The sequence below is a fragment of the Accipiter gentilis genome, chromosome 2, assembly GCF_929443795.1.
Source record: "Accipiter gentilis chromosome 2, bAccGen1.1, whole genome shotgun sequence".
NCBI lineage: Eukaryota > Metazoa > Chordata > Aves > Accipitriformes > Accipitridae > Astur > Astur gentilis.
This window is the reverse complement of record NC_064881.1, coordinates 23,038,815-23,052,424: the sequence shown is the minus strand read 5'-3', so window position 1 is coordinate 23,052,424 and position 13,610 is coordinate 23,038,815. Positions and strand designations below refer to the sequence as shown.

Sequence of the window (13,610 nt, the reverse complement as noted above, 5' to 3'; positions counted from 1 at the left end):
GCTCGCCGGGTCTAAGCGCCAGCGAGCCTCGCAGGGGCCTCTCCACCGCGGACAGACCCGACGCCCGGCTTCATCGCCGTGGCGCGGCGCAGCCTGCGAGGGCGCGCACGGCGGACCGAGGGGGGAGAGCGGCCGGCCGCGGCCCGCCGGGAACCGCCGCAGCAGCACAGCGGATCTCTTCAGCCGCCGGGCTTAAGGCGGCCGCCGCCTGCTCGTCTGAGTTAATTAATTACAGGCAGCGGGGCCTTCTCGCCTCGCCTCCTGCGGGGCTGCGTTGAGGGACGGCGACGGCCGCCCCCAGGCGCTGCCCGGCCGCCGCACGCACAACGGGCAGGGCTCGAGCCCGGGGGCTGCGGTGGGACAGGGCCCCCGCGGCCAGCTTCGGGGCTCCTGCTACCGGAGGTGAAAGCGCTGCCCTCGCTCGGCGCGAAGACCCGATACGCGCTGGGCTCGTTCGGCTGGTTCTGAGCTCTTCAGCGCCGCAACACCAAAACTGGGCCGGCCCCGCCGCGGGCAGCCGGGCCGACTGGCCCCGGCCCCGGGCGGCCGCCCTCACCTGGAGGGGCGGGGCGGGCCAGCTGACTGACGGGCGGCGGCCCCGCCCCGCCCCGCCAGCGCGGGCGGCGCCTCCGCTGCCAACCAGCAGCCGGCGGGGGGAGGTGGCGGTTGGCGAGCCGAGGCCAGGAGAGCCGGGACCGGCGCCGGGGCCGCCATGGAACCCCCGAGGGACCAAGGTAGAGCCGGCGGGGCGGCTGCCGCTGCGCCTCGCCTCCTCTCCTCTCCTCTCCTCTCAGGCAGCCGCGGGTGGCGGTGCCAGGCGCTGCCGTGCGGCGGGGGGACGGCGGTTCCTCTCGCAGCCCTTCCGCCGCCGGCACGCCCGGCCCGGCCCGGCGCGGACCTGCCCTGCCCTGCCCTGCCCTGCTCCGCTGAGCCCGCGGCGGGCCCGGCTGGGCGCACCCTTTCCGCGCTGCCGGGGCTGGGCGGGGACGGGGGGTGAGGTGAGGGGGGTGGGGGAGATCCCCTCACGAGGTAGCAACTCCCGTGGCGGGCGTGAGGGGGTCCACGGCGAGAGCGGAGCGCCGCCGGCTGAGGTAGCTCCGCTGGAGCCCGGGGCCGGTGCGGGAGCGGGTCCCCTCGGCCTGTGGCGAGGCTGCGCCTCCCGTCGCGCCGTCGGCTCGGGAAATGCGGAACCGGGGGGCGGATGCTGGCCTCGGGGCGGGCGGCAGAGCCCGGGGCGGCCCCGTCCGGGTCCCGTCCCGTGTGTCCTCCCCCCCCTTCCCCCCCCCGCGTCAGTGGATGCCGCCATTCGGCGGGCGCGGGCAGTAAATCCCGACCTTCCCACGGGGGTTAGGGGGGAGCACAAACTTTGTTCTCGCCCCGGAGCGTTTTCATTTTACGAGCGTGCAACTTTCGACTAACCAGCGCTGTTCGGAGGGTTGATTCGCTCTTAGTTGTCTCCATCCCGGGGCTGCTCGGCAGCTGGCAACTCCGTTTTGGCGGCTGCCCCTCGGCTCCTGAGCGGTAGCGGGGGTGGCACCTCCGGGCTGTCGCCTGCGTGGGGCTGTCGGCTTCGGAAGGCGGTGGCGCTTCACCGGTGCGCCTTTTGCCTGGGGAAGAGTGTTGTCCTAGCTGCCGCGGTGGCAACGCTCTCCCTAAAACTTTGTGGTTTACTTAAAACTAAAAAAAAAAACAACCTCGGGACTGCTGCCCAGGAGAGCAGCTGGTGCCTTGATGAGGGCTGACCTGGATGCAGACAAAGCAGGATCTCTTGCTGTAAAAGCTTCTCCCACAAAGATATATTATATATGTTCTACTGATCCAAATGTCAGTTGGAGTCTTTTATACGGTCTAGGGCGGAACTACACACCAGCTGCTTTCCACCAGACAAAGTAAGGCAGGCTGGGGTCAATAAGCTACTTGACTAAGCTGGTAGGGCTGCTCGGCCCAGCTCAGCATCTAAACCTGCACCCTTGGACTGATTTCATTCAGCGTTTTCCTGCTGAGCATCCATGGGACGGTAGGAAGCATTCACTTGTGGCAGCAGCGGTGTTGAAAGCACACGAGGTGCTGGGAGTGTAACCCCTGACTGTGTGGGGTCAAGCTCTCTGCTCTGCCAGGTTCAGGTGCCAACCTTGATCAGTCCGTGCACTCGTTTAAGTGTTTTGAGGCTGCTATAGTACACTTGTACAATTAGCAATGACTTCTGAGTTTCTCTGTATGTAGAGAAAAGGGCAAGTTATCTTTGCCAGAGCAGAAGATAATCTGGTGAGGAGCTGAACCTCTTCAGGGAGGTTCTTTCAACCATTCTGAAGTCCTGTGTCTGCCTTCAATATATATAAATTAAAAAAACAAAAAAAACCCATAAAAAATAACAGATCAAACCAAACAAAAAAGCCCCAAATCCTGTTCTTGGGGACTAACAAACAGAACTGTTCAGCCAGAAAACAGCACAACTGTCAGTTCGATCAGAATTTTAATTCCAACTGCAGGAGTGTTAACACAGATTTCGGTATTTATCCTGAAGTTCTTTCTTTGTGTTCGAGCCTATTAAAAGGCAAACACCTTCATTGCAACTGCAGGGTCTTGAACAACTTCCAATGGAAAAGGAGAGTAAAATACTGTGATCTTTTGAAAAGCTTTAGTGATTTTCTAGAGTCTTGTTTTGCTATTGAACTAATTTTTTGTGTAAATACTGCTTTGTATGAAGAGGGTACCGCACCTCAGGTGGTATATCAGAATAGTGTATCTAGCGTGACGTGAACAAACATGGCGCAACACCTTCTTCCTCTGCTGCCTTTTTGGAGGTGATTATGCTATTTTTCTCTTCTGGGTGAGGTAAAGACCTGGAAGTACAGCAGGAAAATCTAGAACAGCCAATATACTTGTGCTTGTTCAATTAATGGCTTCTAATACCCTGCTAGTTAGCCTTCAAAGACCTATCTTCCTGGCAAACTGGCGTGCTTGCATTGGAAATTGTGCTTGATGATACGGTATTACTCACCAAAGCCACGTACTTGGCTAAAATCCAGTCTGCCAGGTCCTGTCTCTGGGGCTGGCTTCGACATCCTGGATTGCCTCCTCTAACGAGAAATTATTTGTTTAAAAGTGTGAGTCAGAGGTTGTACTTTTCGTTGTTACGATGACAGCTTTCTCAGCTAGCGAAAGTTAGGAGGTGGGAGGAAAATCTAGGTTATAGTTAAGACTGCAGCCAGAGTAGACAAGGCTAATCCTCCAGGTGTATAATGTGTTTAAGTCTTCCCTCTCTCCTAACGGCAGCAGTCCTTAAAGGGTTGTTACTAGCCTACCATTGGCAGCATCAGAGCCATTGAGCAATCTTTCACTTGAAGTGTCTTTATTTTCAGTGAAGGGATGTTTGGCCTGGCTGTATCCTTCTACATGGTGCTCAGTGCACTCCAACTGCTCTGGAGACCTTGGGCTGCAAGCGCTTGGGGTCTCTTGCTCTGTGACTACAAGCGCCAAAGCAGTAGTGTCAGCTCAAGCCAAATGGATATAATATTATCCTGAGATGAGGAGTCCCTTGTTCTGTTGCTTTGCGTTAAGCTGCCATGAATAAAAATCTGGCCTTTCACTGTGGAGTCAGTTGGTGAATGGAGTAATAACTGGAGTTGTGTTTTCACAAAGATTCAGGCTCCCCCCCCCCAAAAAAAAAAAAAAAAAAAAAAAGATCATGTACCTGGTTTTGGTTGCAAAAAGAGTCTCTCTGTGGCTTGCCACTGGTACTGTTAGTGCTAGTATGGCTCACCACTGGAAAAAAAAAAAAGGAGAAAGCCACCTCAACAGTAGAACCAATGTGCTGATGTGCTCTGAATGAGGAGACTGTGCCACTGAGCAGTTTCACAAAGACATGCAGCACAGCACAAACAGTTGCCTATGAATGCTGCATCTCTGATGTTGTGCTTAGGGGGTTCCATAATCTTAGGCTTCAGCAGCTCTTCGTTTATGTAACCTGGTGTCTTTCAAAATCTTCTGGTTTTGTGGAACTTAAGAGTCCAAAACACTACAGGATTTCTTGACAGAATACGCAAGCCTTTCTTTTCCTAGGGCCTTGACTTGCATTTCTGGGGCTGACAAAATGGACTTTAATCTTCCTTTTGTGCAGAAAGAACTTGTTGCTGGCAGTAGGACTAGATTTCCCCCATTGTCCTAATGGATGAAGCTGCACCTTTTTCTACTGCTTTATTTGTTTTCTTTATTACTAGGTACTTGCAGTACTGTAGGTAAGAATTTTTTTTTGTTCCTTAACATACAGTTGTGAAATCAAACACTTGCAAGTAAATAAAAGTGGACAGCTCTTGTCGGAAGTGCAGAGGAAGAATGAGTTCACTGAACTGAGTGTCTGTGGCAGTGACTTGAAGATGAAAGAGGAAAAAAAATAGCAGAACAGTTAATGTTAGTAGGTCTCTTGAACAGCAGCTAATATTCCCCTCTCTTACATGAAAAAATTGGGGTGGGGGGGGAAGTGTCATTGTTATGATTCAGGCTGAGGGTCCTGGCTTGACAGGGTGGCGTTATGAGAGTTAAAGGCATTGCTATCCTCCTCCCTCAGCTGGTGCATGAATGAGGTACTGAAATGCAGGGGGGATCGGTGCACTGTGTTGGAGGGATGCTGGAGCAGCTGATGCACAAGCAGCTGCCCGTGCATCAGCGTGGGGTCGGCAGCCAGAGGCTGGAGCAGTGTCAGCTGTTCCTGCCCCCTCCAATGCTTGGGCATTGAAGTGTAACTTGAACTCTTCATTTATGCTCGCACCCACTTCAGGAGGAGGTGGAGGAGGGAGCCTGCCTGGCTCTCCACAAGTGGAAACAGTCTGTTGCTTGTAGTATGCATGGATCTTCTGTTTCTGTTCCCTATAACCAGTGCTGTCACATGCAGTCAAGACAGTCCTTCACCGAGCCAGAGTAAAGCCTGCTCGCAGACCTTTCGGGGTAGGGAAAGCTTAGCTAAGGATCTGCTTCCTTTGATCCGCCAACAAGGCCAAGCTGTAACTGCTCCGGGCTTTTAAAAATCCCAGTGACATGAAATTGATGCAAGTCCTGTTTGTTCCAGTTTCCCACACTTTCAAGCCCTGTGAAACAGCCCATGGGTTCCCCTTTCTCCCACTGCAAACACGCATCTAAGCAATGGCAGATCTCGGAGGCTTGGCCTGATCTTGCTGTCTCAAAACAAAGCACTGCGCCTCGGCTCTGGTTGAAGAACTGTGCTGGCGCAGCCTGGGCAAGCGCCTTGCTCTGTTTGATCTGGGTGCTTTGTGGTGGGTAAAGTGTGAACAGCTGATCTTTATGGCTGAAGTTAGCTGCCATATGTTAACACCTCTCCTAAAGCTGGCCTGGGTGTGAGGGCTATTGAGCTGCTTTCAGCTGTGCCTGGAGACTTCTGAGCACAGCCCCTTCCATCTGCAGGCGCTGCCAATAACGATGTACTGCACTAGTCTGCCTTGGGAATTTCATTTATATTTACGTTCTTGCTCCTGTCGATCTTGTACAGGCATTTTTTTTCCTTGTCTTCTACAGGTCCTAAATACAGCAGCTCTTGACTAACAGCCTCTGTTTCATGAGCCAGATCTCCGCGTAGTCCTGGGAGGAGCCGGGTGGCGAGGGAAATGGGTGTTGGGGCTTCTGATGCTTTCTGCCATGAAGTGACCCTACTGGGCGAGGGCACCCTGAAAGCTGCTTTGGCTGCCCTGAGTGTTGTAAAGGCTGGGGTGCTAGGTAGGCTTTCTCCTTTTTCTTCACAACCATTTGCTCCTTTAACAGGAAGGAGTCTAGAAAATTTTCATGGGGAGGGAGCCCCTCAGCCAGTACAGAGAAGTCTTGTGTGAAGTCAAGGGACTAGATTTGCCGTGCAAAATCGGTAAGCTGTTTGTGGCTTGCTGATTCCTGAGGGTGCTGGACATTACTGCAGGTAAGGGTGGATATCAGCTGTATGTCTTCAAAAAGTGATGTTTCCATGGCAGCAGATACAGTGCAGGGAGTCTTCTTGAAAGCCAATGTTTTCTTGACCAGCTTTCAAAAAAAAAATCCCAAACAGCTCCATTCTTAGTTTAATAGGAAAGAACAACAGTGTTGGTTGCTGAATGCTGTGCAGCAGACATCTGATGGGTGTAGTGTTTTTCATGGTTTTAAGAGAAGCCCACCTCCAGGTAGGGTGATGATGACCCCACTGTTGCCTCCGCTGGAGTCTTTGTAATATGGGCACTTCTGATCTGAGATTTGCTATATGCAGGAAAGGAGGTGTTTACCCTTGTCCTTTTAATATCCTGCAGTGAGTAAGCAGAAAATGTCAAAGGGTGACTGAAAGGGAAAGCAAGCATTAAGCGAGATTAAGCACTAAATTGAAATGCTCTTGTTCAGCCAAAACTGTCACTCTGTGTCAGCTTCAATTTAATACTCCAGAGGGACAGCTTTCTCTCCTGTTAAAAGTAGTGAGCATCCTCAAAGTCCCTCATATTTGGGTATGTATTAGCTAGAGAGATTGGGAGCTTTCACTCAAAAACCTTGTATTGGAGGGTAGGCTTTCAACCACAAGCCTTCTGTTTTGAAAAGGCCTGCAGTAACAGACCAGCTACCCATAACTTTCTAATCTGGATCTCTCCTGAAGGTTCAGTGTCATTCCTGCCATTTCCTCTTGCTCCTTTTCTTCCTTCTCTTCTGGCCCTGGTTAAGGGAGCTGAAAGAACATGTAGCTGTGTGTTGGCTTTGGCAGTGTTGTAGAGTGATACTGTAAGCTATGGTTGCCCTGCTATGAAAATACTTAATCTGGCAGAGGTGTAGACAGCTGTATGCATTTTTCTGCTATTGCAGCCACAAGTGGTGGCAATGTTCTGCATGAGTCTGCAGCCAGTTGCCCCTGGGGGGGCAGCGCAGCAGAGACTAGACTGGCTGCCAGCAAATGCTGGTGTGCAGAAAAACGCTCATTGTGCTATTACTTGCTCCTGTACAGAAAGGGGTGGATTGATGCTATCTAGCGAGAAACCAGTGCTACTATTGTGGTGTGAATGCTGTCACTGAAAGAGGCAGCTTTTCTGTTTCACAAGCTGACTTCTCTGTTGCAGAGTGTGAGAGCAGAGCAATATGTGTCCTTGGATGCTCACTGACAGTGGAGTGCTCCAGCAAATGTATACGCTGCCTTGGCTGAGCCTGGGACGCTCCTTTAATTTCTGCAGAACTGAGGTCTGTAGGAACATGCTGTGCCACACACTGTTCGGAGTGACAGGCTTCTGAACTGCCCCCCTCCTGCTTGTAGCCTACCAGCAGCACAACAAAAGTGTGCTATGTCTAAAAACTTCATAGGCAAAGAGGAAACATGCTTTGTGTGTGTGTGTGTGTATATACATATATAAAAAAAAAGCAACCCAATAATTTATTGTTAATTTAATTGAAATTTTAATGATCTAATTCAAGAATGATTATTAGTTTATATCTTATTACAGAAAAAGACTATTTATACAGATGAAGTCTTAGTAATAATAAAAGTAACATTGTATGCACTCGGTTTCTACACCTTTTCCTGGTGTTATTCTCATCCTTCCCCTGGCTTCTGAGGCAGGTAGTGTCATTTTGGTCGTGGCAGGGGTATTGCAGCAAGCTGTCAGTATTGTGACTCCTTTGATGGGAGGAAGAGGATGTTGATGGCTGCTTCTTCCTCACTGTAGGATCCAGTGGGGTCCTTGTGTAAAAAGCAAACAGATTTGCTTTCTTTCATTGCTCTGCAAGCTTCATGTTACATCCAAATATATTATATAAAGTGCTTTTATATAAGTTAGATACTATTTCTTTGCTCCCTTTGTTACCTCTAAAGTAGTTTTGTCCACCTGCAGATCTCCATTGGCAATTGATGACTTCCTTACAGCTGTGGGATCTCCAGCATCAACCCTGTGCCCTATTATGTATCATACCATGCCTGTACTATCACATCCTGTGTCTCCACTTTCTGAGATATACCAAGTAAAACAAAGCTGCAGGCGAACCAAGAAAAGCTTAGGGCAAGTCTCACGAGCCTCTAGTCCTGAGGCCTTGCAAACTCTGTTCAAAGCTTATGGCCTGTTACTAGCAATGGCAGTATGGTATGATGGGGTAACAAAGAGGCTGGTGAGTAGCTACAGCTTGCTGGGAGTGGTTGGAGAGGCTAGCAGAGGCAGAACAGCAGTTTTCCTGTTTTGCTTTCCCTTCTCTAGCAGCTAGAGGGGAGTGGAGTTTCATCAGAGCCCCCTAAGCCTGGGATATAGATGAAAAGATGTGCCAAGGGAGGCAACCTGGGCTGGAGTTAGTGTTTTCAGTCAGGTGCTTCCCCTGTGCTTTGCTAGGATCAGAGCCCATGCTTGGCAGTGATCTCGGTTCGTGAGAGAATCCTCAAAAACATTGAAAAAGCAGCTTTGTAGGTAATGCTTCTTAGCTGCTCTTTAGCATGGCAAAACTGCATGTTTCAGCTGTGAGCACTGAGGATGTTTTTCATGTCTGTTTTGCTTTGTTTACTTTTTTCTAAAGTACTTTAATTAAACTACTAGCAGGAGTCTTAAGATGAGCAAAAAGGAATCCTGCTCATCCCTCTCTCTTCAACTGTTCTCTGCCTAAACACGTATCACATCATGGCTTTAGAAAGTCTTGATTAACTTGATCAGCATAGCAGAATTTAAAAGAAACCCCCATGATGGTTCCACTCGAGTCATCGCTGTCTGATGTTCATAGCAGTGCTCTACAGCAGTCCAGTTCCTGGGAATACTCATATAATAGTGGACATCTGTAGCTGCTGGCAGGAAGGGCTGCCTTTGAAGAAGGCCATTTCTCTAAACTTGCATCTTCTGGTCCCCTGTAGTCTCTGCAGAGTCGTCTAGGGTCCTGATATAGCCCCTGCTTTTCCTCACACAGGGTCCCAGGAGTGGAGCTGTACAAGGACTTGGCTATAAGCATCTTTAAAGAAGCTGTCCTCTAAGTAGGAACCAGTACTTCCAACCCAGAAGAAGGGTCAGGGGTATGAAATGGGTACAGCTCACACTGGCTGAAATGTATCTTGCGCTCTAGCCACTGTATTGCTCTGTGGAAGACAAATCCCATCAGCACAGCTCAAAAGTGTTTTGCCTGCATCTGAGGAGTCTTGAGAAGCAGGCTGAAGGCAAAGCAGAAGCCCCCAAATCAATCACTGTTTTTAACTAACCTGCTGACTCTTCTGTGAGCTTTGATTGCTGTTTGCAAAGCTTAGTTTTATGCTTGAACATAGACAGGCTTCAGTCCGCATGAGTGGATCACACGCTGCTGCATGCTGTTTCCATAGCATCATTCAAATCTGTGCTAGGCAGTCCCTGAAGAGGCTTGCTGAGCAGCTGATGTGTTCAGGGATGAGGAGCATCAGGAGTAGTACCAGCCTAGTGCATGGGCTGGGGAAGGAGCCTTATTTAAATACTGACTTTCCTGTTGCCAGGTGTAGCTGTCTTGGCAGAAGGAAAACAGGCCGTTTTACTGCAATGTGCTTTGCTTGGAGCCATGAGCTCTTACAAGCACCATTCATGCTGTGTGTTTCATCTCCTTGACAAGCCACTTGCAGCATTGTGCTCCAAAACTTTTTTTTTTTTTTAGGGGGGATTTGATCTTGAGTAAAGGGATAGACCTGCAGTGAGTTCTTGTCTTTCTCTTCTCCCAGGACCACTCTGGTGCCTGCCTCGCAGGTATTTATTTTGCCTTCTTGTCCTCTGGGTTGTGACAGCCCTTTGTGTCAATTGGCTAGGCAGACTCTTCAGGTGCCGTGCATCTATAGGGCCCTGAGTAGGTAGCATGTGGGCCCTTGAGCAAGGGATGTGTGCACCTGCTGTATTCAGAGCATTGCCATGTGGTCTGTCACCACCTCTGGATTCACTTGAAGGGGCAGGGAGCAGATTTACTGCAGAGGATCCCAAGGAGAAAACTGTCTGGACATCTGAGGAAGGCCAGGTAATGTGTCTGAAATGGCAAGCTCGGTTGTGCTGGTGCCTGCCAAGCAGTGGCTCATCCCTGATCTTCTTACTGAGCAAGACTGGGCACAGCATGGGTCTGGCTTCCTACTTCTCCCAGGTCTCAGGGCATGTTTGGACCCCTGCAGGCTGTCTTCCCCACCAGCTCCTGCCCCAGGGTATGTGAGGACCTCAGCCCCAAGCTTGGGCTGGGGACACACACCCCAAACCCAAGTTGAGAATGTGTGTAGAGGGGATCCTGTGCTCCTCAGAAGTTGGCCTTTAATTTATGTAGCTTAACTGCTAAAAACTCCGCTGTGGCTTCTAGCTGGCTACTACTGTCATATGATTTAAGTGCAGTAATTTGGAAGGAGGGGAAGACTTTAAAGCTTTACTGTTGTTTTCTCCAATAAATCAATCTTTAACTGCAGTAAAGGTGTGTTCTGGACACCCACTTTAAACGTCCTCATCTGAAGACTCTGAGGAAGGAATAAACAATCGCTGCTATCATTTAAATAACTGTTTCTAGGAATCAGTCTTAAATCCTAGCCTTTTCTGAAATACATTTGTATTTCTTAATGCACTTCTAGCAAATGCTGAGGTACAGCGGTAAGACCTGTCTGTATCTTGCGAACTGCTACTTGAGCTTTGGGTATAGATCTTGATGCTCTGCCAGGACTGCAGATCAGTCTAAATAGTGGTCCTTTCTGGGTTCGGTGTCTTGCTAGAAAACGTGTTAGCACTTTACTCAGTCTGGCAGAATGACAGTGGACACTAAACAGGTAGTAGTAAACTTCTTTGGAAAAGTAAAATGCAGTGGCTGAATGTCTCTTTTTGAATAAGATCTTGATTTCTAGACGCGAACAAGTCCTGCTTTCCTGCCCTTTATGTTAATCTTTAAATACTCAGTCAACTATGTTTTTTATGTTCTGGAGGAATCTCCAAGTATTTAATGTTAGGGGCAGAATTTGGTTTTGGACTGCATTGTCTCCAACAGTTAATTCGTTCAGAGAAATAAGCCTACTGCAAGTGCATCCTTTATTACTCAGTTCCAGCAACCAGTGCTGCTGTTCAATATAAACTTGCTAAGTTGTGTTTCCCATCAAGGGAGGAAAAAACCAGAAGCTCACCAGGCATGTAACAGCTCCCAGAGAGATGCTGCATACGTTGCAGGACACTGCTGTCGTGTGCAGTCTCGCACAAACTGCCCGCAGGTTAGGTTGGTTAGACAGTACAGAGTGCTTTACAGAAGCAAAGAGTTTCATGGCTGTGCTGGAGTGTGTATGGGTGTACTTGTTCAGTATGTTTCTCCACAAATCGTGGTTGTGAAGACTTGGTTTTAGTAGTCCTGCAGGAAAGGCAGTTGGTGCACTGAGAGCATGGCTGGGACAGTAGGTGAGCCTTTTGCCTAATGCACATCTCTGGGTGCATTGCTTAAAACACCAGCTTCTGAGCTGCAAGTTGTTCACACTATTAAGTGTATAATTTGTTCCTGCAAATTGTTCTGGGTTGGGGCAACCCCCAGTATCAGTACAGACTGGGGGATGAAGGCATTGAGACCAGCCTTGTGGAGAAGGACTTGGGGGTACTGGTAGATTAAAAGCTGGACATGACTTGGCAATGTGCGCTCGCAGCCCAGAAAGCCAACTGTATCCTGGGCTGCATCAAAAGAAGTGTGACCAGCAGGTCGAGGGAGGTGATTCTGTCCCTCTGCTCTGCTCTGGTGAGACCCCACCTGGAGTGCTGCATCCAGCTCTGGAGTCCTCAACACAGGAAAGACATGGGCCTGTTGGAGCAGGTGCAGAGGAAGGCAACAAAAATGATCAGAGGAATGGAACACCTCTCCCGTGAGGAAAGGCTGAGAGGGTTGGGGTTGTTCAGCCTGGAGAAGAGAAGAGTCCAGGGAGACCTTATTGCAGCCTTTCAGTACTTAGAGGGGTTCTACAAGAAAGACGGGGACAGACTTTTTAGTAGGGCCTGATGCGATAGGACAAGGAGTAATGGTTTTAAACTAAAGGAGGGTAGATGAAGACTAGATACAAGGAAGAAATTTTTTACAATGAGGGTGGTGAGACAACAGAACAGGTTGTGCAGAGAAGTTGTGGGTGTCCCCTCCTTGGAAGTGTTCAAGGCCAGACTGGACGGGACTCTGAGCAACCTGATCTAGTTGAAGATGTTCCTGCTCATTGCAGGGGGGTTGGACTAGATGGCCTTTAAAGGTCCCTTCCAACCCAAACCATTCTATGATAAATCACAGACACCATCTGAATCTTTAATTTGGAAACTCATGACACCCTTAAAGAGTATTTGGGGCATCTTGCTTTGATACCTTTCTGTGTGGGTTGCAGATGAACATGAGTGCTATGGTTGGCAAGAGCAGTTGTGAGCAGGGAGAATTAGTTTCTGCGTATTTCTGAACAGGAAGAACTGAAAACTGTTGGAGTTGATGCTCTGAAATGGAATGGTTTTGTTTGGCTTGCATGCCTGTTGCTGAGCAGATTTTTTGGCGTGAAAGACCTTTGGAGATTGTATAAGAAGGGAAGCAACTTGAGTGTCAGTGGAATCTGCAGAGCAACCTGTTGAATGCTTCCTGCTGTGGCAAGGGAGTGTTTTTGGAGTAAACAGCAAGAGGGAGGGCTTTACTGGAATAAATTGATAGTCGTCTTTAATTCCATTCTAGCACTCTGGTACATGAAGTCTTTAATATGCTTCTGTTTCTTATTTATAATTCAAGAGCAAACTTCACCTTGGTGAATCACAGAAACTTACTTCCCCCCCCCATCCCCAATGAAGAGTACTTTCCTATTCAAGAAGCATCTTTTGAGAAAGTGAAATTATGGAATGGGAAGAGGGATACAGAAGTCAAAGGAAGACCTCTGTGTGTAGTCAAGAGGAGCTGAGAAGATTTTTTAAGCTCTTTGGGAGGGAGAACTGGTAAGTCGAGGACAAAACAAGCATCAAGTAAAATAACTAAACTTCTGTAGTCTGCCTGTTCCAAAGCAATGTCACTAGAGAGGTCTTGTTTCCCCTTCATGCAAGGTGGTGGCAGCAACATTTCTGAGGCAGGGTGTGGTGGAGCCTTAATAATAATACCATATCACAGCTCCCTAGCTAAACTACACACTTGGGGATTGACAACTGGGAAGAAGCAGTATGCCAGTCAGTGCTTGGACTTTCCCCTCTTCAATATCCTGATCCAGTGTTTATCTGGCAATGCAGAATGAAAAAATTTGAATTGCATTATTAATAGCTATTTAAGCTCTGAATTATTCTGAGTAGTTTCTGTGCTGATGGCTGAGCTATGATGTGCCAAACCTGATGTAACAGTAACCTGCTAGGTATCAGCTAGACCAATCCTTTAAGCGTAAGTTTGAAAAGTTTACCAGGCTAATCTGTTAAACAGAACTGATCCATTAAACTTAAACTGGAGCATTACCAGTCCTTAGAGTGGCTACAAATATATGTATTTTTTTGTTTGACATTTACAGTTGTGAAATGGGGTGTGTGATGTGTTGCCTTGTGCAGTAGGGAATGATGCTGAACTTAGACTTCACTTAGCAGTGCAAACGTCTATTCTTAGGGTTTGCAGTGATGTTCAGTTCTAGGTCAAATACTGTGAGGAGGCAACGTGAAGAAACAGTGCAGTGCAGTTCTGGACTAGCTGCTCACTAA

General features: G+C 48.9%; 1 protein-coding gene across 2 annotated transcripts in view; it reads left to right on the top strand.

Annotated features, from left to right (window-relative positions):
* The first annotated feature begins 611 nt into the window (after positions 1 to 611).
* Positions 612 to 13,610, top strand: part of TPD52 (tumor protein D52) — a 130,023-nt gene continuing 117,024 nt past the window's right edge. Inside the window, exon 1 of one of the 2 annotated variants that reach the window (XM_049823462.1) lies at positions 612 to 734. In XM_049823462.1, coding sequence (XP_049679419.1) covers positions 713 to 734 — 22 coding nt within the window. In that variant the 5' untranslated portion in view covers positions 612 to 712. Of the gene's footprint in view, positions 735 to 12,730; positions 12,873 to 13,610 lie in introns of those variants that run through there. The other variant, XM_049823480.1, reaches the window with a different exon arrangement.